Here is a 22,960-nt window from a genome sequence, read left to right on the forward strand (position 1 = left end):
AATGCAGAGATATAGACCTCACAAATATTAACCCCACCCCCTCCCTAATTTCTAAAATGGCATTGCTCAAGTGAAAATGCAGCGCCCCCTTATAAAATAGCAGCATAAAATGAATGCAAATTGCTACATACAAAACGCATATGGGTGTTAGCCACTGAGAATCTGAATTTATTCAGCACGATCCTGAAATGCGGTATCTGGATAGAGGGGTTGACTAAGTACGGACAGTACGGACATTTTTTTCAATGGCACAAACTATTGAGATCGGTTCGGAGGCAAATGGGGGGCGGAATCACGTGATCATGTAAATGTGAAGCAGCGCAAAGGACAGTTTTACCTGCACAAAAGCCGCACACACGATTGCGATCGGTCTGGTGGAAATCAGACGCAAATGGAGGGCCAACTTCACTCTGATGACGACACCATGTAAACACACATTTATATCTCAGAAACTAAAACAGCACAAACAAAAAAATTAACGGCACAAACGCGGCACAAACGATTGAGACCAGTTTGTTTGAAATCTGAAACATATGGGGGGGCAACTTCACGCAGGTCAACAAATCGACTGAAAGGAATAGAAATAGTGTTCTTCTTTTCCTTGTGTCCAATTTGTTTTGACTTTGATACAAAGCAGTCACCAAAATAACTTTTTATTATTACATCACATCAGTTCTTTTAATGTAACAAATATGAAATTCTCAAATTGTAATCATCTCTCTCCTGTCTGGTTCTGGGTCTCACCGCACTTTTGGCTTCCCAGCTGGCTCAGGGGGGTCCTGCAGGGCAGTATTCGCCTTGGGCATATGGGAGAAGCAGGGGGAGAGGGCCCCTGTGCTAGCGCCTCCTAGTGGCTGCCGACTCTCATGGAAGCCGTCTTTCACTGGGTCCTACTCCTCCTTGTATAGTGGCATAGTTGTGCACTCCTGTTTCCAGGCAGGTTTTAGCAGCAGACGGACAAAAGTCAATGCCTATACAAATGCATAAATCGACCAAGAACCAGTGAACAATCTAATGTGGCAACAAAACAGCCAATCAAACAGAAACCACTGTAAAACGTTACTCTGGGGGGAGGGATACTTTGAAGTATACGTAAAATGCAAAAAAAAAAAAAAAAAAAAGGACAGTACAGCTGGAATTTTTTTAGGGAAACACTGGTGGACAACCAGATCTGTCCACAGGACATGTAATTTTATAAAGCAACAAAAGCCCTCTTCAAAGCAAAAAAAAAATTAAAGACGTGTTTCGTTCCAAACGGTAGCAATGTGGCAATAGATTTTGCATGTACAGTAAAACCTTGGATTGTGAGTAACTTGGTCTGCGAGTGTTTTGCAAGACGAATACAAATTTTTAATAAATTTTAACTTATACGCTTTGTCTGCCTAGCGCCACGTGATCACAACTGAGCCGATGATTCTCTCTCTCGCTGCGGAATTGTGGGTAATCGTCTCCCATGCTCGGCCTCAGTCGGCGTGACTCACTCGTATAGTCAAAGTTTAGTAGAAAAGCACCACCCGAATAAGGGCGTAGCAGTGTGACCGATGAATCTGTTTAACGACAATGCAATGTCCACATTTCCGAGGCAAAAGCGGCTGTCATTGGATAGGTTGTCATTGTATAGGTTCAGTCATACAAAAAGAAAAATTCCCTTGAGCCAACAGATAGCAGTGATTCCGTTATAGTGAAAGTCGTCCTACAAAATAACCCCTTTTCTTCTCCTCTCTCTCGTCTCCCTCACACCATCCACGATTCATTTCAAAGGTAAAGTGCAGGTTAATTTCTTTTATGTATTTTTACTTTATATTTTGTATTAATCATTTTTATATGAATATTTTTGTGTTGTGGAATGAATCATCTGAGTTTCCATTATTTATATTGGGAGAACTCGCTTTGATATACGAGTGCTTTGGATTACAAGCACGTTTCCGGAACGAATTATGCTCGCAATCCGAGGTACCACTGTACTTTAAAAACAAGTGCTTGTTATACTGATTCTATTTAAGCATCAATGTAGTAGTCCATAATGTAGGAAAATGTATATTTATTGCGTTGAAGATGAAACAATGTCATTGTAGAGCGTAAAGTGTCAGATGAAACGAAGCATGACAAAGAAGCTTTTTCTGTAAATAGGCATACCATGGAAAATCAAAGAAAGCAAAGTAGCTGCAGGGATGTGGAGATTAAATTTGTAAAAGAACGCTGACCTTTGCTGCATATTGCTATGACGGTTCTGGGCATTTATAGAGCAGAGACCACCAAACTGAAGTTACGTCAATCGCACATGTAATGAAATTATACTGATCTAATTGATTTCAACCGTTTGACTGCCTGCAAAACACCAGCTCGTTTGAATGCAGTTTAACAAATGAGGATTTAAAAAAAAAAGTGTTCTGCAGATGAACTGTTATGGCAATGGGGAGGTTTCCTGGAATTTTGCATAATGAATATCACAGTCGCCTAAGTTTAACCTCTGTATATACTGTAAATTGAATTTCAGAAGAGATGTCAGAGTTGGTGCTGGAGAGGTCTGACAGAAATGAACAGTATAGATGCACTACAAACCAATCAAGAGAGAGAGAGAGAAGAAAGGAGCTCATTGACTGAGCCCTCAGCGACCAGACAGGATAGCCAATGAAGGCGTCTGCCTCAAGTGGCCTTCAACCAATAGAGGAGAAAGCCAAGGAAACATGGAGACCGATGCAGAGCAAGTTGAAACCCGAGGTAAGACAAAGACACAGGAGGACTAAGGAAAGTACCGATGTCATTACATTTATTTAAGGCATGCTACAACTGAAGTTAGGGAGAAAGTAAGCAGAGTAGTATCTGGAGTAGTATTCATAGTAATAGCAATATTATTATAGGCAATACAAACCCAAACTGTCTTCTATAAAATACAGAAACACCATGCACACTGCAAAATTAGAAAACATGTTTCTTTAATCAAACCTCTAGTTGCATGTCATTACATTAAGTCAACAGTGGAAACCACTCTCTCCTGACCAATGGTGCCACAGTTACTGCTTTACAAAGGAAAGCTGCTTCTGGAAACTCAGTAAAAATGCACAAGACAAAGTCTGTTTTTTTCTTTATATTGCAAAATATATATTTTTGTTCCCAAACACTGGAAACAAAGGAAAAATAAGGAAAACAAAGGGGAAAATATATGTACAGCATTTGTTTCCTTATTGTAATGAACATTCAAACAAAATGGTGTTATCACATGTCCAACTGAAAAATGCGTGGGAAAAAAAACTGAGGCTAAAAATGAACTTGAGGCTCACGTCCCCAGGGATTGAGTATGCTCCTCCCATTGAGACCAGGCATTTACGCAAGGGATAAGAATTTTACTGTTAAAATAGCGTTTAATTTTCATGACACAAATGAAGCTAAGGTTTATTCATCTGCATCTTTAGCTCGATGGTTTGCACAAAGCTCAAATTCAAATACTCCTTTGGTGTCTGTAGACTTGCTTAGTGATTTTTTTTTTCTAAAGCTTTTAAAACAATCAATTTTCTTCAGTGACACATTGTACATTGCAAACTAAGATACAAGTTTGACCCCATTCAGAGAGATCCTGGGAATATTTCCATTTAAACAGCCATTCTCATTAAAACGACTAAATAAATGAGAAAATTATCAAATGCATATGTGGCTTTGTCAAGACACTGACAAAGAGCGAGAGAACAGCCAAATATGCAAATAAATTAGTCTTAATAATATGTCTTCTGTATAAATAAAATTATGACTGGACTTCAAACAATCTTGTGCCATACTTAATAAAAAAATAAACACATTTATTTAAAAGACTGTCTTGGAATCTTTTTTTTAGTTATTCAATCACATACAATTTGAAAAGCAAGACACTGTGTACACGATTTTTGACAGTAAAAAAGAATAAGGTCATATGTAATTAAGGTCTGTAAAAGGCACAAAAAACTTTGGTCCGGTTTTATATGTTTTTTTTTTAATAAGGTAAATATGAATATTGTGTTTAGCTGATTAATAAGGTACTTTAAAATGTGAATGAGCTTCTTCTATCTAAATCCTTAAGACTGAACACAAAATAACTAAAAAGACCCAAAAGTCTTGTGTCTGTGGTCATTTTGCTCCCAGATGGTTTTGAAATCTGACTTTTTAATCATTAAAAAAGACTCAGAAGAAAAATCAGTTATTGAATGGGGGGGGAAAAAAAGATCCAATGCAGCCAATTCAGGCTTAGAGATGCCTACACATCCCCCGATCGGTTTTAAAATAAATATGGTTTGCCAGGAATGACCTGGATTAAGCTTTTTATTTTTTTCCCCCGAAAGTAATAGATAACCCAAACCCTGCGATGAAACAATGACAGAGGACAACCCAAAGCAGTTTCACACCTTCTTTAAAACATCACACCAAAGATAAATCAACAAGCTAGAATAACGAAAAAAAATAAAATATATATATATTTATATATATGTATATTATACAGTGAATGGTTACATCCCTACGTAACAATCATGAAGATGCATCTCAGACAGATTCACACAAAAGGGCCAAACAAAGCATTCTTAAAGGGACGCTCTGTGCTGTGGGCCTCAACAGAAAAGTTTTGAAAAATCTGTACGTCTTTTTTTAGTCCCTACGACACACCAAATGAATCTTCCAGATATTGAGGGGAAACTGATTTTCACTGACTTCACACGGACGCAACGCAAGAGGGACTGTGAACAATGACAGGCACGAGATTCTCTTACGTCTGCAACCGTGCCTATTTCGTGTCACAAGAACTTCCCTAAGAACATCACTAGTGTACCTGTTGTGATTGATTTTGATGCATCGAATATTCATTTTTTGTCGCATGTTTTTCCCCCAAATTTAGTATCCGCAACACATTTTGTAGTTAGTTTAGATGAATTTCAAGGAGGATGCTTTTCTAAATAATTAAAAAAAAAAAAAACTTTAGTTGTTAGGTCAGATCTAATTCCAAATTATTCATAATGATAGCATTTAATGCACCTTGGTCCACCTGCCATTGGCATGATCAATTCATTTGGTCCTTGCATTGCATTTACATACAATAACAAATCCAATAATACGTTAATTGAAATTAAGCAGCACTGACTAATGGCAGCTTCTGTTATATTTAAGGCATGCAATATCTTTTACTGAAATAGCCCTTGAAAATAGCAAATACGCCACAAGGAACCCGTAAGGAGATGTAATGAAAAGAAACTAATCTTTTAATGTTAACTGCTATGACTATTTACAAAGTCCTTGAGCTGTAATGTATTCATAATTATCTTATAACTGGAAATGTGATCAAATGCCACAGAGTTAGAGTACATTAAAGGCCGTATCTCGTTAATACAACCAGATTAATCAAAGGACATATTTGATTATTTGTGATTCACAATGCAGTCTGATAAAGTTTAAGCCCACATTACAGTGAAAAATCTACATGAAACATCTGCAGAAAAGCCATTTCTGGTCCTGTGTATCTACCATAATGAAGAACAGCATGGCATCAGCAGGGGTTCCTGGCCTCACGAGCTTCAATCAGGCCCTCTGTGCACAGATTTCACATGAACACCCAGAATTTCCTACGGTTTCTGTCAGATAATCGGGTTGTCTCAATTTTCAGACAAATAAGCAAGCCATAATTTTGCCCTATCTGTATGAGTTCACAATTGTATCCTACTCCATCAGCTTAACAAACTCCTCAGAAAGTGTAGGTTCATCCGAACCACTATCTCCTTTTCGAAGTTCCCAGGAAAATAAAGAGGCTTTAATAGAATGCAAAGCACCATTGAAAATGAAGCGTATTGTCGTGTAAATGTGATCTCATTGGTTTCTCTCCAACAGTGGAAGGGAGAAGATGATTTGCACCATAAATACATATTTCAGGCACGTGTCTGAATGAGCTCTCTGGGAGAGAAGCCCACTGGCATCGGTCCTGTGCCAATGATGGCTGATTTAGGCACTGGGATATGAACAAACTTGTTCAGCTGAAATGCCAATGCAAGTCCCAAACAAGGTTTGCTAATCATTTCCAAAGAATGAAGTTCAGATCCATCAGCAATTTGCCTCCAAAATTGTTTCATCTTCACATAATAAAAGATGCCATAATCGGAAGGGTTAGAAGCCCACAGCACACACTGTATGTCTAGTTAACCATTCAATCCACTATGTGCACTGAAAAACAACAACACACACACATACACTTCCAATTAAGACAAGTAAAACAAAGGAACTCTCTCACCAACCCCACAAAGTAGTATATATCTTAGGTAAGGTTTCTAGAATCTATTTGATTATGAGCACATAATAAGGCACATAATAAGAAATTAAGTGAAGACACAGTAATATGATTTTTCTGTGATTTCTTGAGTGATTATATTGGTACAAAAACCCAGGAAGTTACAGATTTCTTTTCACTTCCATAAAAAAACTTATTACCAAAAATAAGTAATTTTCCTTTTAAAAATCCTGACAATTTGTAAAATATACAGACCTGAATTATTTTAAGACTGTAAACTTAAAAAAAAAAATTGTGAGAGAGGGAAAAGCTTGGATGTTTTAAAATGAATGTTTGCCTTTTGTACCTCTCCGGGTATAGGTGAAAACAGTAACCCAGCCTTGCTTTTGCTTACATGTCGCTTTTCCTAGGAGTAAGGAGGAGACGGTGCCAGTGGGTGACCTTGGGGACAGAGGCACAATTCTACTGCATCACAAGAACCTCAGATCACGCCAACCCTCCCTGGAATGTTAAAGGTAACTCGCTACCCAACCCAGTGACCCAAGTCAATCGCCCATAGTCTTATTTACTCCCCTTCTCTTCTATACCATGAGAGTGATACTCTTCTTTTCCTGTAGCTCCCTGGTGTACTCATCTCCAATTCTAGGCACACATGCAAGGTTTGGTTTAATTAGTAACACTGCAAGGCAAATGGGGGAAGGGGGGTATTTTTTGCCATAAGGAAACAACCGAAAGAACAAAGCAACAGAAACCAAGATGAAAGGAGCTGAGAAATGAATTAAGGCAAGGCTACAGGTTCTCAGAGAAGGTAGCACTTGCTACACGTTACAGATTCATCTGGTAAAGTGATCAAACGAATGTACTGGTTTACCTACATACCCTAGACTAATGACAGTCACCCTTCTCCAGTCTCTTCACATTCATGATTCCACGGTTTTTCTTCACCTGAGCACCGAGTGTATGAGTGTTCCAGTATGATCATGGCGTGGCCACTCCACTCCGCACGTCCACGCCGCCGTGATCTCGCTGCCATCGCCGGCGACGTGAGGTGGACCTCCGCCAACATGCCAGCTCCGTCCGCAAACCTCATTTAGAGGAGCGGACGAAAAGCACATTTATTTGCCGTCAGTTTTCACAAATAACCAACTTCTGTGTCTAAAAGCCTTTGCACAGTAAAGTAAGTGATGAAGGTGCAAAACGTTCCTTAAATAAAGACTAAATAAGACGGCAGCCTGGTCTCGGGTTGTTCCGAAACTGCAGCGCTGCACCGTTCTTGTCAGGGAATCCGCAGGCGAGTCCTAGGCGCCAGTCGTCGCCCCAACAGTGGCCCTTGTGCGATAACCTCCAACCACAGCAAGACACTTGGCATGAATACCACAGGAAATGAAAGGTGTCACTGCCCTTCCGCTGAGAGGGCTGAATCCAGGCCTGACAACTCACCGCTCCCTCCTGCTCATGGCTCTTCAAACCAAAATGGCTAGTTTTGTAGATGCAGCATTTGGTCACGGTCCACGTGCCGTCAAACATCAGTGTGAAAGTGAACCCCGGGGTTCCAGAGGCACCTCCCCTGATACACTGACCCCCGACTAGTCCACCAAAGGAGGTTCCGAAGCGCAACACCCAAGGCGATGGTCGCACAAGGATGTTAAAGATCCTCCCCTGAATCCAGAACTGGCCTTCACCATGCGTTCCTCTCTGAACGTTCGAAGTCTATTCCATTTTTAAAATCTAACTATCAAAATGAATCTATTATGTTTTTTTTCCATAAATTGCTAGTTCTAAATCAGCTGATCACTTTTTTTCTCCTGAAGGCCAGGGAGTAAAAGTTTCCGTGTGCAAAAGTGGCTGTTAGATGGTGGATTTGGAGAAGGACACTCTGAGATGGTGGTTCTCCCCCAGGTCATGGTTGTGCAGATCAATCAGCGCCTGGATGGCTTCTTCCACAGAGCCAAGCTGGATCAAAGCCATCTTGTGGTCTTTCCTATAAACCAAAACACGTGTCAAATCAAGGGTGAAAATGACATTCATACATAAAAAACATACCTTAAAATACTCAGTATACTACACACATAGAGATCACAAAGCACTGAACCAACAATACTGAATAACTAATGTTGCACCCTGTGCAAAATCAACATTTCCTATACTGAAATGTATTATTTTACCGTAAAAATCATTTCCCATCTCAGAAGATGTGAGTGAACAATAAGAATGTACAGTTGCTTGTCACTATGCTAGTTTAACACATTGCTACCAGTCATTATCTTGTCATATACTATTCCATGGTATAAGACAAGTGTCCAGGGTAAACTTAGGGTGACGTTAAACTGCATCCGGCCCTACAAGCAGTCCTCCAACTTGCAGGGAAACAAATTTTTTTGGGGTTGGTGGCTGGATTGGCACTCCAGTCACCGTAAAACAACTCACAACTGCTCAATACAAACAAGCACAATACTCTGCTCTCCACAGGAGTAGCTCTGCAGGAAGACTGCATGCACCATGAAGGGGATGGGGGAAAGGCTTCGGGACCCCATCCCCGGATGAGTCGAAACCGTTGGAGAGCTAATAGGTTCAGGCCTGTTGGGGATCGGGACTGGTGTGGTGCTGAGGTGTTGCCTACTGCATGGTGGCACTTGGGTCCCAGTTTGAGGGGACCCATCGGGGTAGGCACATGGAACGTCTTGTCTCTCCAGCAATATGACCATGTTCCTCTGCTGTTGGGGGAGCTTCGTAAATTCCGCATTTTGGTGGCAGCACTCTCTGAGGTACGCAGACCCGGGTGTGGCCAGATCTCTGTAGGTAGGTATACCTACTTTTGGTCTGGTTGGTCTAACGGCAGCTATACTCAGGGAGTGGCTGTTGCTGTAGCGAATCGGCTCCTTCCGATGATGTCTGATGTCACTCCTTTCAACGAGCATATTATGAGACTCAGGCTAAGGCACTCCTTGGGTGTCTTGTCTGTTGTCTCAGTGTATGCTCCGACCACGGTGAGTGATGTCTCGTTGAGGGAGACATTTAACTCTCAACTTAGCCCGGTGGTTGAAGGGTGCCCACGAGGTGACACTCCTCTGGTAATGGGTGACTTCAGTGCGACCACTGGCATTGAAAGGGCAGGCTATGAGGATTGTGTTGGTCCCCTTGGGTCTGGAGACTAGGGTGAAAGTGGCTCCATGTTCCTTGACTTTCTGAAAGAATCCTGGTTCCAACGCCCTGAGTCGTATCGTTGGACTTGGTACTCCAATACTGGTGGTGCAGTGAAGGAGATCGATCACATCCTCATGGGCAGACGGAGACTCCTGCACAATTGTAGGGTCTACAGAAGTACCCAGTTTGTGAATTCTGACCACAGACTTGTTGTTGCTACTCTGAAGATTCAGTTTAGATCCTGTAGGATACCACCTACTAGGAGAACGAGGTTGGACTTAGCCAGACTCCAAGATCAAGCTGTTTCTGATGAGTTTGCATGCAATTTGTGTGAAGAACTTGCAGACTTTGGTGCAACTGCTGACTCTAATGTGATGTGGGAGACCTTCTGTGAAAAAACCCTGAAGGTTGCCATGGGTTGTGTTCTCAGAAGGAGGTGTTTCATCTCGCAGGGCACCCTGGATATTATTGAAAGGAGTCGCACCGCATGACTTGGTGGCAACTCCAGTCTGTACTGAGAACTGAGAAGGACGGCAGTTAGGGCAGTTAGGTGTTTATTAGATGAATCTGTGAGCAGGTGACACACCATCTGAGGTCTATTGACCCACGTCCTGCTTAGAGAGGAATCAAAGCATTACGCACATCTGAATCTGTTCCTCAGAGACTTGCAATCAGGGCGAGCGATGGAACGGTCCTTAAGGATGACACTGCAGTTGTGACCCGCTGGGACGGTTACTTTGAGCAACTGTTTAAAGCTGATCCTCCAGCTAGGATGTTGGACATCTCTAGGTCCACGATTCTCAAAGATGACCCTCCAATCAGCTGTGAACCTCCCAGTCTCACAGATTGCGTGGGTGGTGAATCAGCTGAGGGTAGGGAAGGCTGCAGGGATCTATGGTATCTGGGGTGACTCCAGGCTGGTGGTAAGGCTGTCCTCCTGGCATTGTAGACAATCTAACTGGGAGTCAGGCATCATCCCAACTGACTGGAAAATGAGACTTGTAGTCCCTATCTGGAAAGGGAAGGGTGATCGCATGGATTGCGGCAACTACTGCTTTCAGTGCCGAGTAAGGTCCTTGCTAGGGTCATCCTTAACAAGATCCGTGATCACTTGCTTGTCAGTCAGCGACCGGAGCGGCCTCGTTTTACGCCTAAGTAGTCTACCATCGACTGTATCGTTGCACTGAGGGTTCTCATCGAGCGCAAGTGCGAATATCAGCAAAGGTTCTTTGCAGCCTTTGTCGATTTTCATAAAGCGTTCAGCTCAGTTGATCGAGTTGCCCTGTGGGACATCCTGAGACTTTGCGGGATCCCCCCGAAGTTGCTGGATATCATGGCCGGCCTGTACACTGGTACTGTGAGTGCTGTGCAGAGTGGAGGGAGAACCTCTGCATTCTTCCCAGTTGATTCTGGGGTTCGCCAGGGGTGTGTTCTTGCTCCTACTCTGTTCAATGCTTGCATGGACTGGGTGTTGGGCAGGATCGTGGGGTCCAGCGGCTGTAGGGCGTCCGTTGGTGAAGAAAGAATTACTGATCTTGACTTTGCCAACGATGCTGTGATCTTAGCGGAGTCAATGGAGGCGCTGATCGGGGCTCTCGAGAGACTGAGTGAAGAGTCTCTGTGTCTGGGATTGCGGGTGTCCTGGATAAAGACCAAGATCCAGGCATTTAATGACTTCTTGGGCACAGCCATCAGTAGGGTGTCTGTCTGTGGGGAGAATGTCAGCCTTGTCGAGAGATATACCTACCTCGGCAGTGACATTCATGTCTCTGGTGACTCTTCTTATGAAGTCAGCAGACAGATTGGAAGAACATGGGGGGTCATGAAGTCGCTGGAAAAGGGTTTATGCCGTTCTCGATATCTTTGCAAGAGGACGAAGGTCCAAGTCTTTAGAGTCCTGGTACTGCTGTATGGCTGTGAGACATGAATGCTATCCAGTGACCTGAGACAAAGACTGGACTCCTTCGGTACTGTGTCTCTTCAGAGAATCCTTGGGAACCGCTGATTTGACTTTGTATCAAATGAGCGGCTGCTAGAGGAGTCCTGAATGAGGCACATTACCTGCATTGTGAGGGAGCATCAGTTATGGCACTACAGCCATGTGGTGCGTTTTCCTGAAGGTGATCCGGCTCGCAGGATCCTCATTGCTGAGGACCCAAGCGGCTGGACCAGGCCAAAGTGACACCCACGTAACACCTGGCTGCGGCAGATGGATGGCCACTTCCGGAGGGTGGGACTGGACCATGTATCTGCCTAGGGGATCACCGGCTGGGATCCCGAGGAGTTTCGCTGTGTGGTGGGAGCGGCAACGCGCTGCATCAGCGCATGCTCCCCAACCTGACCTGAACTGACCTGGTGCAAGACCACCTGGCATCCAGGACTCATGAACATCACTATGGCTATACCACCTGTCAACATCAGGCACACCTTCACACATTATACCTGAACACAGGCAAACCTTAAGACTAATATTATTAAACAATGCTTCCACCTAGTGGCACTACCCATATATTACACCCAAGTTTCCCCCTTTCTTAGCATACACTAAAGCATCTATTTATAACCAAGGAGTGTTGAATTACTACTGATTATGGCCAGCAAAGCTCAAGTGCAGAAAGTGTCATTCGAGAGGTAATTTAATTTGCATATGACAACCAGTCTGAGAAAAAAAACGATGGTAGGTAAAGTTCTGATGAAGACAATGAGCTTACTGGAAAAATTTGAAGGCCTTTACTGTGTACCCAGTGCCAGCAAAGAGGTCTTTTAGAATGTCATCCGTCACTGAGGGCCTGTAGACAGAAAGCAGAGAGCCACTGTAAATCTCATCTTTGTTTAAGGGCAACCAGGGGTCACCCGTCGCCAAAAGAACACAGGAAGAATGTGCAAAAGGCACAAATGCCTAGCTCGAGTTATGCAGATGTTTCTACAACCTTCAGCAACAATGATTTGGGCAGAATGACTTATGAATGAAGACTTGAGGCAGTCATGTACTGTTGTGATTTTAGCAAATCAAACATCAGATGTAGAACTTAACTGTGTAAAAATATACATTTTAAAGGAATATGTACACTACAAAGCTTAGAGAACACAGCAAACTGGATACTATGCATATTTTACCGAATGTCTGAAGAAATCAGGAGACTCACGGGATATTGGAAAGGTGAAGAGTCGCAGAAGGAGGGAAAATATTCTGGAAGTTCTTGGAGCCAGGCTTCTTGAAGCGATGCAATGGGCTGCTGCTGAAATCCTTAGTCAGCCCTTGGTCCTCCTGACCTTCCCTGGGCAGCTGGACAGTCTGGTGCTTGGAGATTGTCACGCGGATGACCTTACCATGAAGCCTCTGCCCATTTAAGTGGCTCATTGCTGTGAAAAAGACAACGATAACACAATAACAAATGACTGCCTCAGGTACGTCCAAGGTCTTACATACAAAAAGCAAACTATGCTGAGCAATGAGAAGGTTTCCTTACCAAGCTGTGCCTGTGTGGCATCGGCCATCTGTATCAGGGCATTTTCTTTCTTGTTGAAGAGAATTTTTACTCTCTGCACATCCCCATAGACCCCTGGGGACCAGAAAAGGGAGCAGGGTCAGTATGACAGGGATATTCAGAGGGGTAAACATACATCAAGAGATATACAGAGGAGAGGGAAATTCAGAGGGTAAACCTGCATCAAAAGATAAACAGAGGAGAGGGAAATCAAGAGGGATAAATGTACATCGACAGATAGACAGAGGAGAGGGAAATCAAGAGGGACAAATGTACATCGACAGATAGACAGAGGAGAGGGAAATCAAGAGGGGTAAACGTACACCTTAGAGACAGAAAAAAGACTGGGATTTTTAGTGGGGTAAATGTACATCAACAGATAGGTGGGAGAGGGAAATCAAGAGAGGTAAATGTACATCAACAGATAGACAGGGGAGAGGGAAATCAAGAGGGGTAAATGTACATCAACAGATAGACAGGGGAGAGGGAAATCAAGAGGGGTAAATGTACATCAACAGATAGACAGGGGAGAGGGAAATCAAGAGGGGTAAATGTACATCAACAGATAGACAGGGGAGAGGGAAATCAAGAGGGGTAAATGTACATCAACAGACAGGGGAGAGGGAAATCAAGAGGGGTAAATGTACATCAACAGATAGACAGGGGAGAGGGAAATCAAGAGGGGTAAATGTACATCAACAGATAGACAGGGGAGAGGAAAATCAAGAGGGGTAAATGTACATCAACAGACAGGGGAGAGGGAAATCAAGAGGGGTAAATGTACATCAACAGATAGACAGGGGAGAGGGAAATCAAGAGGGGTAAATGTACATCAACAGATAGACAGGGGAGAGGGAAATCAAGAAGGGTAAATGTACATTAACAGATACCCCAGAGGGGTACCATTAATTGTTGAAAACACATCCGTTTTGAAAGATGAAAGGTTTCCTTACCAAACAAGATGAAGAGTCCATGTGGTGATATACTCTATATGAGACATGAAGATAAACTTTGCGTTAGTGCCCACAAGCAGGAAGGTTCACCATGGCATAGATCGACTAAAGACCATTTCCACAGACTTACATCGGGATTGAGATTGGACACCAGGAGGACCGAGTGCATAGCAGTGGGGGCTATCCCATGGAGTGCCATCCTCCCCGTCACTGCTGATGTCGGGATGGCCAAAGGCCCGAGACTGCCGGGCATTGACTGCATGGACAGTCCTGGGCAGACGGGAAGAGCTGTAAGAGGTCAAGAGATATACCAGCCATACAGACACGCATCCAAACAACATCTCAGTGATGTTGTGCAGTATTCAAATTCAGTCAAAGAAAAAATCAAACATTACACCAAAACCAATCCATACCCTTCACAACCTGTAGGTGGCGCTGCTTTCCTCAAATCAAGCTTGTATTTAGGGGTTATTTACCATATTCAGGTTGGTTGTTAATCACTGATTTATATAAATGAAACTAAAAAAATTATTATTCTGATTTTCACGGCAAACAGAATATTTTACTAAAAGAACCAAACACATCATCTTAAAAAAAAAAAACAGACATGATTTGAAAATTATATATGCCTACACTGTTAATTCATAACATTAAAACTGACTGCATTACTCCAGAGACATGTCTTAATTCTTTTAGTGTTTAATTTGGTTAAATTAGCAGCTCAAGCTAATCGGAAAGGGTTCTGAAAGGCCAAGGTGGGAACTGAACTTCCTTTCTTTTGCCATCTCACACTAACATATGACACACACCCACACACAGACACCCTGGGACAGGAAAGGAGGATTATCGATGTCAGCAACGGTCATGTGGGATCTGACACACCTGCTCCCTGGGTGAAGCCAATACTGGGAGCGAATCCCGGACCTCCGGTGTAGGGAGAGGAGATGATACCAGGAGCCCCTACAAAAGAGAGACATCCGGGGGAGACTGAGCAGCCGGGTCAGTGTAAGGGGTGGGGGGGGGTGGATCTAAGGAGCACAGAACAGTCACTCTGAGGGAGCGAAGCCCGTGTCAATAGGTCACACACACGTATGATGCCTTCATGAGTATATGCCAGTGCATGCAGTACTAACAGGTGAACAGTAGGGGGTGAAGGGCACCGTGTACAGGGCGAATTATGCTGCATAAAATGGGGGCGGTGTGCGAATCCGTGGGTTACTATTCCATGCCTGAGATCCCGGTTGCTGGTTCAAATCCCGTGGCTGACAACTTCACCATTAGGTGAAGATGGGAAGCCATGTGGAAAACAGAACATCTCGCATGACCATCTTCAGCCACGGTAAATGTCCTTCATGAGGAAATCACCTGTATTTGACTGTGAGAGCCTCCTTACCAGAGCCAACATCCCTCAGGGTGACTTCAGAATGTTTGTTTTATTAGGAATGATAAGTTACGATCATTCACTCAAAACTTCATAAAAGATAACAGGTATAAAACGACCATAGCAATGCTGATACAATTATAGCCACTTAAAAAGCTTCACAGCCCAATGTTAACAGGTCTCCCTATTTACAATTGCAGGGACTTCCACTTCAAGAAGTCAAATTCAAAGCACACACTCTGCAGGGATGTAAAGATGCATTGTGATAAATTTGTTATTAAAGAGGCATCAATGTGTAGCATCAGAATCGGTTATAAAATCGTTATTTGGGGGAAAAATCACTCTCCTAGTTTGCTCTCGCACTCAGGTGCTGCAGGTAGACACACAAAGGAGCAGCACCAGCACGCAAATTTCCGAAACGTAGGAATGAAGAGGAAAGCTCATTTATGTTTATAAAGGAAGCTCTACCTAATGATCTTTGCGTTACGACACGTTTGGGAACTCGGAGCGTTTTGTGTTATAAAACAGGAGCATCTAATTGTTAAGATAATCTTTGCGCTACGATGCTTTTGGGAAACACCCCTGCTTCATAGCGCTAAAAAACGTCAAGACTCTGAGGCTAACTAGTTAACTAGTAAAAAGTATTGTTAGCCTTATAAATGCACAATATACTAAGTAATGTAACAGCAACGGTCCGATGTCAGCCTTGGCCAAGACACGACCACTAAAATAACGGAAATTACTTAATTGGACTGTCAGCCATTTTCCTTAGTAAAAAACAAGGAATTTCATTGACTCATTCACCATTAATAACAGGACTCAAAGTACCAACCCGTGACATGTTTTTAGTTTATTATTAAATCTTGCCTACAGCTCGATTTTTCATTTTCCACAGTATAAAAGCAATGTAACGCCATCCTGTTAATCTGCATCGGCAAGATTCACAACCGGCAAATTTCCAAATCGGTGCACCGCTTGTTCACCTAGGTGAAAGCTGCCAATCAAGCAACACTTACTTTATGCATTTGCGTACAGTTCAGTGGCTGCCATTTTCGACAGTTTACATTGGCTTGTTCTCCCTGTTTACGTACAACAATAAAAACTAATGTGCTGAAGTTCTATTCCATGAATATCATGTGACATTCCCATGGTCATATTTGTGAAGTTAAAAATTTGAGTAATCAATATCATCGGATAGTCAAATCAAATCGTGGTAAAAATGAAAGATTTCTGATGCATGGAATCAGTCCTACAAAAACTGCAATCAATTTGAATCATGTTTGGCCCGATTTACAATTTACACCCCTAATCCTTGCTCTGCTGAGTTATCAGTAAAAGGTGCTATGAATGCAAAGTGAATGTGAACATGGCAGGGGGGAGAGGGACTTACCAACAACCCAGCTGCCGGTGATCTCTCCCCTTCTGAGCACATCGGCCAGGGTAAAATGATCGTGACAAGAACCTAGGCATATATACATATACAAGGCATCTTTTCAAAATGCAGAAGCACACAGGCAGACAGTCATTTGTCTTATAAAGTGGTGGTTTGCTTGGTGACCCTGTACTGGATGGTGATTGGCTGGAAAATGGATGAATGGATACATAGTTTCATTGTTTCCTTTTTTTTCGAAGACCAATCCTTCTCATCTTACTGGAACTTGTAATTTCTCTATGAAAGATTATTTTTCTGGGACAGTCCAAAGCAGGACCACCGGACGTGCAGGCAGATTTCCACCTGGCTTTTCAAGGCAGCATTTTAGACTATTGCATGTTGCACAGGAACAGGTCACAGAAAAGAGAAATGGAAACCCACTTATGGTTCTCCCTGCAGCCCTCTTTTTTCAGAGACATCTTTGGCTTGATGACAGTTTGACGCACGCCAGGTTTAGAAAACCCCTTCACTGAGTTTCTGACATCAAGGAAGCATTTCTCAGTGTTTCTATGCTATTGGATGACAATCCATTGCAGAATCCCATCTGGGAACGCGTCTCAAAGGTCAGCCGGAAACTTTGCAAACTGATTTATAGTCCCCTATACTATTCTTGGACAAATAAACAAAAACAGTTGAAACCCAAGTATACAGATATTTATATGTATTTAAATGGGTTTTCTCAACAGAAATTTCACATTCACCATGCTGAAGATTTTGCTGGTGAAAAATTATCATGGGCTTAACATAGCAGGAAAAAGTGTGGTTAGGATTTTCAGGCATTACTGCAGAAGCCTGAACCATGGGGCTCAATAAAGGCTTAAATAATGTCTGATAACATCCGTGCTCACTTTGTCCAAACATCTCCGTCCCTTCCCAGGATACTCACAGGCCATTCCCAGCCTCTTCCCAAACTTCTCCCAGCCACTTCCCAAGCCCAGACTTCGAAATAGCTCCGGACAGTGTCTAAATCACGAGGGCTTACCAAAAGGGGTTGTCATGGCAGCCTCCAGCGTGGGCTGGCCGTCACCAGATGGGAGGTCCAGACGTGTGAAATCCCGGCTCTTGTCATTATTGTACTTGACGTTCAAACTGGTCAGCTTGGAGAACTCCACACGCAAGGTGCAGCAGGCGTTGTAGATGTTCTGACCATCCAGTGTCTGAGAGAGACATGTTCACGTTAAAAGCTTTTCTCTCTGTGGCTCCTTGTTACACAGCTCGAACAACAGATCTGTGGACTTTCTGCCGCTACAGGTTAGCCTGCCTGCCGGCTTTAGGGGGCATCGCTGAGCCCACCATGCTGCACTAACATGGATGGGGCGGGGGCTGGTACTCACCACTTTGGCATGCTGAGCATTCACAGAGTCTGAGTACTGGAGCAAAGCCTGGAACTGGTTATTCTTGGTAAAGGTGATGATCTTCAGGACGGTCCCAAACTTGGAGAATATCTGTGCAAAAATACATGCAAGACATGAAGAGTCCTTTATTCCACCAAACAGCAAATCAAGCGACGTGATTTTTATTTTTGCCAAGAAGGAGAGCTTACTCTCGGACATCTCTGGTCATTACTAAAAAACTACAAGCAATGTTTTGGAAGATGTGGCTTCTAACAGAAAGTGAAACTATACATCCATTGAATCTGCTAGAGAAAGACCTGTCAAATAACTCATTCTCCAACAAGCCACTGGTACCCATTTAAAAACAGCCAGATTCCTCCCGAAACCCAAACCTGTGTCTGATATGCAACCTATATTGACAGAGCTTCTCAAAAAGGACAGAGGGAGAGGGACTGACCTGGTGGAGCACCTCCAGCGAGACAGGGTAGAAGAGGTTTTCCACGATGATGCGCAGCACGGGACTCTGGCCGGGCAGGAGAGCGCCCTCACTGGCCGACGCAGAGCTGGTCAGGGTCATGTTCCCAGAATGCAGCGTGTTCACTGCCTGCAGGGCTGCCTGGGCTCTCTGTGATGTCCACAAAGGAAACATGTCCTAACACACCAATTCTAGCAGCAAAATCTTCCCTGTTGCTAATCTATGGTGCATCTTTGAGGTTACTGGTGTTAATGTGTGATTGCTCAGGCACTCGGGTTAGCTAGGAGAATGTGAAATACCTAACAATCAACAGCACAACAATAAGGAAAAAAGTATAGAAAATCATTCATTAAATAAACACAAACTCAAGGGAGGGTTTTCCTTGAGGCGGGAAGGGTCACCCACCCCCTGATTGGGCAGGTTGTCAGTCTTCAGCTCCCGGTGGTTGGAATACTGGATGAAAACAGGCTGATTGCGGATGTGTGGGGTGGCAGACGTGTAGTAGTTCACCATTGTGATTGCTGCTTCTTCTGAAGCCATTTCTATGAAGGCCTGGGGGGGGGGACAGGACAGTGTGAAAAGCAGTCAGGAAGGTCTGAGCTACACAGCATATGCAGTCAGAGATCTTTGAAAAGAATCAACATTAAATATCATCTATGTATACAATATATGGTATTCATATACACCTCAGATCTCTATATGAGCTGACACTGCAGCTAGCTCTGTCTGTTCCTTTCCGTTAAGACCGCTGATCCCCTCAAACCTTCCAGCAGTCCCCATCAGCTAACACTTAACATGTGAGGATTAGAGTGAGGGTTGCAAAGGGGTGGGAAATTTCCAGAAACTTTCCAGAAACTTCCCATTCCGTGGGAAGTTAACCCGGGGAATTTTTGAAATATTGAAATTTGGAAAATTTCCATGATAATGAATGGGAATGTATGAGAATTTAGCAACCCTATAGCCCGTGATGCTGCCATTTGGCTGGGAACAGTATGCAAAAAAAATACAAGACAGTAATGGATCACAAGAGACAAGAGAGTACATTAAATAAATCCTTCTTGCAGTAGCTTAAAGACCTACTCCCCTTGTGAAAGGGCTTCCTCGCTATTATCCAGTATGCTAATGAGAAACGAAGCAAATGACCCATGTTGATGTGGCTTTTATTCTCTCCACCTACTTGGTTTTTCCCTTTAAGCATCAACAGGTTAGTGACTTTGCCAAAGGGAATTCCGAGGGAGATTATCTCTGCTTCGGAGACCTCAGTGGGAATCTTCCGCACGTGGAGCACACGGGAGGGGCCACACGGAGACCTGTCTCCTTTGAACTTCTTGCTGTCGTTGCCATTAGCTGCAGGACGAGAATGTCGCACAGAAGCCATTATTCACAGGAAAACCACTCAGTGAACGATCAGTCTGCAGCATGTGGTACAAATTCTCTCTTTCTTTCCCCCCCAAAAAGTCTCATCAGGTTTTTCCAAACTGCGTTGCCAGCAACGGACTCCGGAAAGCCTTCACTAAAAGCCCCACACTTTATTAATTTTTATCAACACTTTTTTATTCACACCAAAGTCTAATCGCATTGACATATGTGCTTTGGTTTCAAGTATTTTTACATCGTGTTCCATCCTACACTCACGCTGAAGCCACGTTCTCCACACATGATATTTATCCTCAGTATCAGCTCTAAGTGGGGTTCTTTTCAAACACGTACATGCTCACTGTGCACAGGAACGCCACAGCAGAAGTGCAGCATTTCACTGTTGACTGACAGGCGGTTGCCACCCTGCCTGATTCTGCACTCTAGTCAAGCCTCACTTCTTCCCAAGATCCCCTACTCTCTCAGCGTCTGTCAACCTCCAGAAAAGCTGCTTAGACATTCAAGGAGAAGAGCGATACCTGTAGATGGAGTAGAACTGCTCATGGTAGATGGCGGTATGTGAAACCAGAAGAAAGAAACTCCTCAGATCCCCACTGGAAGACAAAGACAAAGGTTAGTTAGCAGGCATTCCCACATGAGTGTGCCATCTACTGCTGAAATCACTGATCCAACAATGACGTTAATTACAGTCAAACTAAAAGCATTTTATACAACCATTTTGGTTTAGATGACAAAAACACCTTCCTGCAATCAAATGCAGGATATTTCTATTATACATCAGTGTAAAGATACTGGATCAGAGAGGCTTTTAAATTATAGGCCTCACTTCATTTTTAATTTGACATCAAAGCTCACTGAAGTTAGCTGAAGCAGCACAACGCCAGTCATGCAGGTATAGGGTCACGTGACAATCAAGTTTGGTCAAGTGATCCAAAGAAAGAAACACATAGAAAGTCCAACAATGTATACCAGGTTTTCACCAAGATATTGTCAATAGCATCCAGATCAGTTCCAAGATCTGTGTGGTGATATATCACAGCAACCGGGTCGGTAAAAAGATCTATTGTGGTGATACATCACGTCAACTGGTTTGGTACCAAGGTTTGTTTGGTATTACATCACAGCAACTGGGTCAGAACCAGGATGCTGTCAAAATTAATGAGTCAGAACCACGATTCATGCAGGGAAACATCACAGCAACTGGGTCAGTAGCAAGGTTTGTTTGGTGATACGTCACTGCAACCAGGTCCAAACAAAGAATGAATCAGAACCATGATCCAGGTAATGAAACATCACAGCCATCTGGTAGGTACCATGACCCATGTGGTTGAAGACCACAGCAACAGAGTTGGTACCAAGATAGTTTCACAGTAATCGGGTCAATATCAAGATCTGTGTGGTGTTACATCACAGTGACCAGGTCAGTACCAAGATACTGTCACAGCAACCAGGTTGGAATCAAGAATCTGTCACAGCGACCGGGTCGGTACCACAATCCATGTGGTTTTACATCACAGCAAATGAGCTGGTACCAAAATACTGATCACAAGGACCGGACTGATGTCAAGACATGAGTAAGTTACATCACAGCGACTGGGTCCCTACCAAGGTACTGCCACAGCAAACAGGTCAGTACCGAGATCTGTGTGGTGATACATCACAGCAACTGGGCCGGTACCAAGATACCGTAACAGCGACCAGGTCGGTACTGTGATCACAGCACTAAGACACTGAGACAATGACTGTAAAACGGGGTCATCGCACTCAGTTTATGACAGCGTAAGACGCACGCACGCACCCAGCGGCCATTCAGGGACACACGGGCCTGCACGGAGCCCCCTCAGCTCATTAAAGTGCTTCTACGGGCACATTACACACCTAAGGAACACACACACCACGTCTGACTCCCGGCACTCAAAAAACAAAACCAGCCAAGCCGCTTTACATCCTCCACCATCCGTCTTACAAAAGCTTTACTCCCTGACACAGCAGAATACGAACCCCATCTTTGACACAAGCTTCTTTTGCTTTCAGAGTAAGATTGTTTTATTCCTGCATCAGACGCCCTTGAATACTCTTATCGGAAGAAATGCGGAAAGAAAAGAACAGGCCAGCGCCATTCCTAAAATGCCAAGATTGTTTTTGCCACGTTACAACAAACTGGTCAGAAGATAACAAGCCATCAAACTAATGAAGTTTCAAAGTGTAAAACAAGAAGCGAATCCATCTCGACACAAGAAAAACGGGAAAGTATCACGGAGAAGTCAGGACTGTACCTGAAACGCATGTCAGTCTAGTCCGCTGTGAAGGGAAGAGGGGGAGCACTCAGGGTGAGGGGAGGTCCATTCGGGCCTTGAGGAGGTTTGAGAGACAGAGAACGAGAGAGAGAGAGAGAGAGAGAGACAGAGACAGAGAGAGAGAGGAGGTAGAGAGACAGTGGGGTGTGCAGAGAGGGAGAGACTGTCACGGGCAGATACACGGCTTCAGCTGTACCGTGCAATGAAGCTGAAGCAGTAACAGCACACGGCCGCATCACGGAAACCAGCAGGGACACAGGTTCGACGGCTCGATAGGCGGTCTCCCCAGAAACCGGGGCAGTTTGGCCTACGAGGGGGGCAGCTGTCCTGTTAGCCTGTACGATGCCTAAGCGGGACTGAATGGCAGACATGCACAAACTCCATTGTGTACAGCATCTATTATTAAGCACGGTCTCCTTCGTCAGTAACAGGATACAAGCTGACAAATAAAGGAGGGAAGGCGGGGAAAAACCTGCTGGGCTCACTTTACAGAGGTCCGGTGGGTCAGCGAAGACGGTGTCGGGGCCTGTGGCAAGCTGGGAGTGCGAGGGGGTCACAGTGTGTCCGAAACAAGGGTCAGCTACTGAACAGTGACGTTAAACTGATTTTGCCTGATCCTAACAGGCCTAATAACCACAGTACTCCATCCATCTATCATAAGCACCAGTGATCCAGAACAGAGTTGCCATGAGCGACCACTATAGAAGCAGGAACGAGCTGCGGTGAGCAGCCCTACAGAACAGTGCTCACGCACTTCACAGAAGACCAGGCCCAGGGCGAGGATGACAGTCATCACAAAGTTTAGAGGTCTTCAGGCCTTCTGGGTAGCCAGACTGAAACGCCA

General features: G+C 43.8%; 1 protein-coding gene across 4 annotated transcripts in view; it reads right to left on the reverse strand.

Annotated features, from left to right (window-relative positions):
* Positions 1–4,933: 4,933 nt before the first annotated feature.
* Positions 4,934–22,960, reverse strand: part of ptbp3 (polypyrimidine tract binding protein 3) — a 29,911-nt gene continuing 11,884 nt past the window's right edge. For 2 of the 4 annotated variants that reach the window (XM_023808353.2, XM_023808354.2), the window contains exons 2-15: positions 20,338–20,412; positions 19,620–19,789; positions 18,848–18,994; positions 18,425–18,592; positions 17,968–18,078; positions 17,616–17,790; positions 16,592–16,663; positions 14,703–14,780; positions 13,951–14,108; positions 13,821–13,854; positions 12,850–12,942; positions 12,526–12,742; positions 12,091–12,168; positions 4,934–8,216 (exon numbers count right to left, since the gene is read on the reverse strand). In XM_023808353.2, the coding sequence (XP_023664121.1) occupies positions 8,084–8,216; positions 12,091–12,168; positions 12,526–12,742; positions 12,850–12,942; positions 13,821–13,854; positions 13,951–14,108; positions 14,703–14,780; positions 16,592–16,663; positions 17,616–17,790; positions 17,968–18,078; positions 18,425–18,592; positions 18,848–18,994; positions 19,620–19,789; positions 20,338–20,362 (1,659 nt within the window). In that variant the 5' untranslated portion in view covers positions 20,363–20,412 and the 3' untranslated portion in view covers positions 4,934–8,083. Of the gene's footprint in view, positions 8,217–12,090; positions 12,169–12,525; positions 12,743–12,849; positions 12,943–13,820; positions 13,855–13,950; positions 14,109–14,702; positions 14,781–16,591; positions 16,664–17,615; positions 17,791–17,967; positions 18,079–18,424; positions 18,593–18,847; positions 18,995–19,619; positions 19,790–20,337; positions 20,413–22,095; positions 22,116–22,960 lie in introns of those variants that run through there. The other 2 variants (XM_072714254.1, XM_023808355.2) reach the window with 2 other exon arrangements.

This window comes from Paramormyrops kingsleyae, chromosome 7 (genome assembly GCF_048594095.1).
Source record: "Paramormyrops kingsleyae isolate MSU_618 chromosome 7, PKINGS_0.4, whole genome shotgun sequence".
Lineage (NCBI taxonomy): Eukaryota > Metazoa > Chordata > Actinopteri > Osteoglossiformes > Mormyridae > Paramormyrops > Paramormyrops kingsleyae.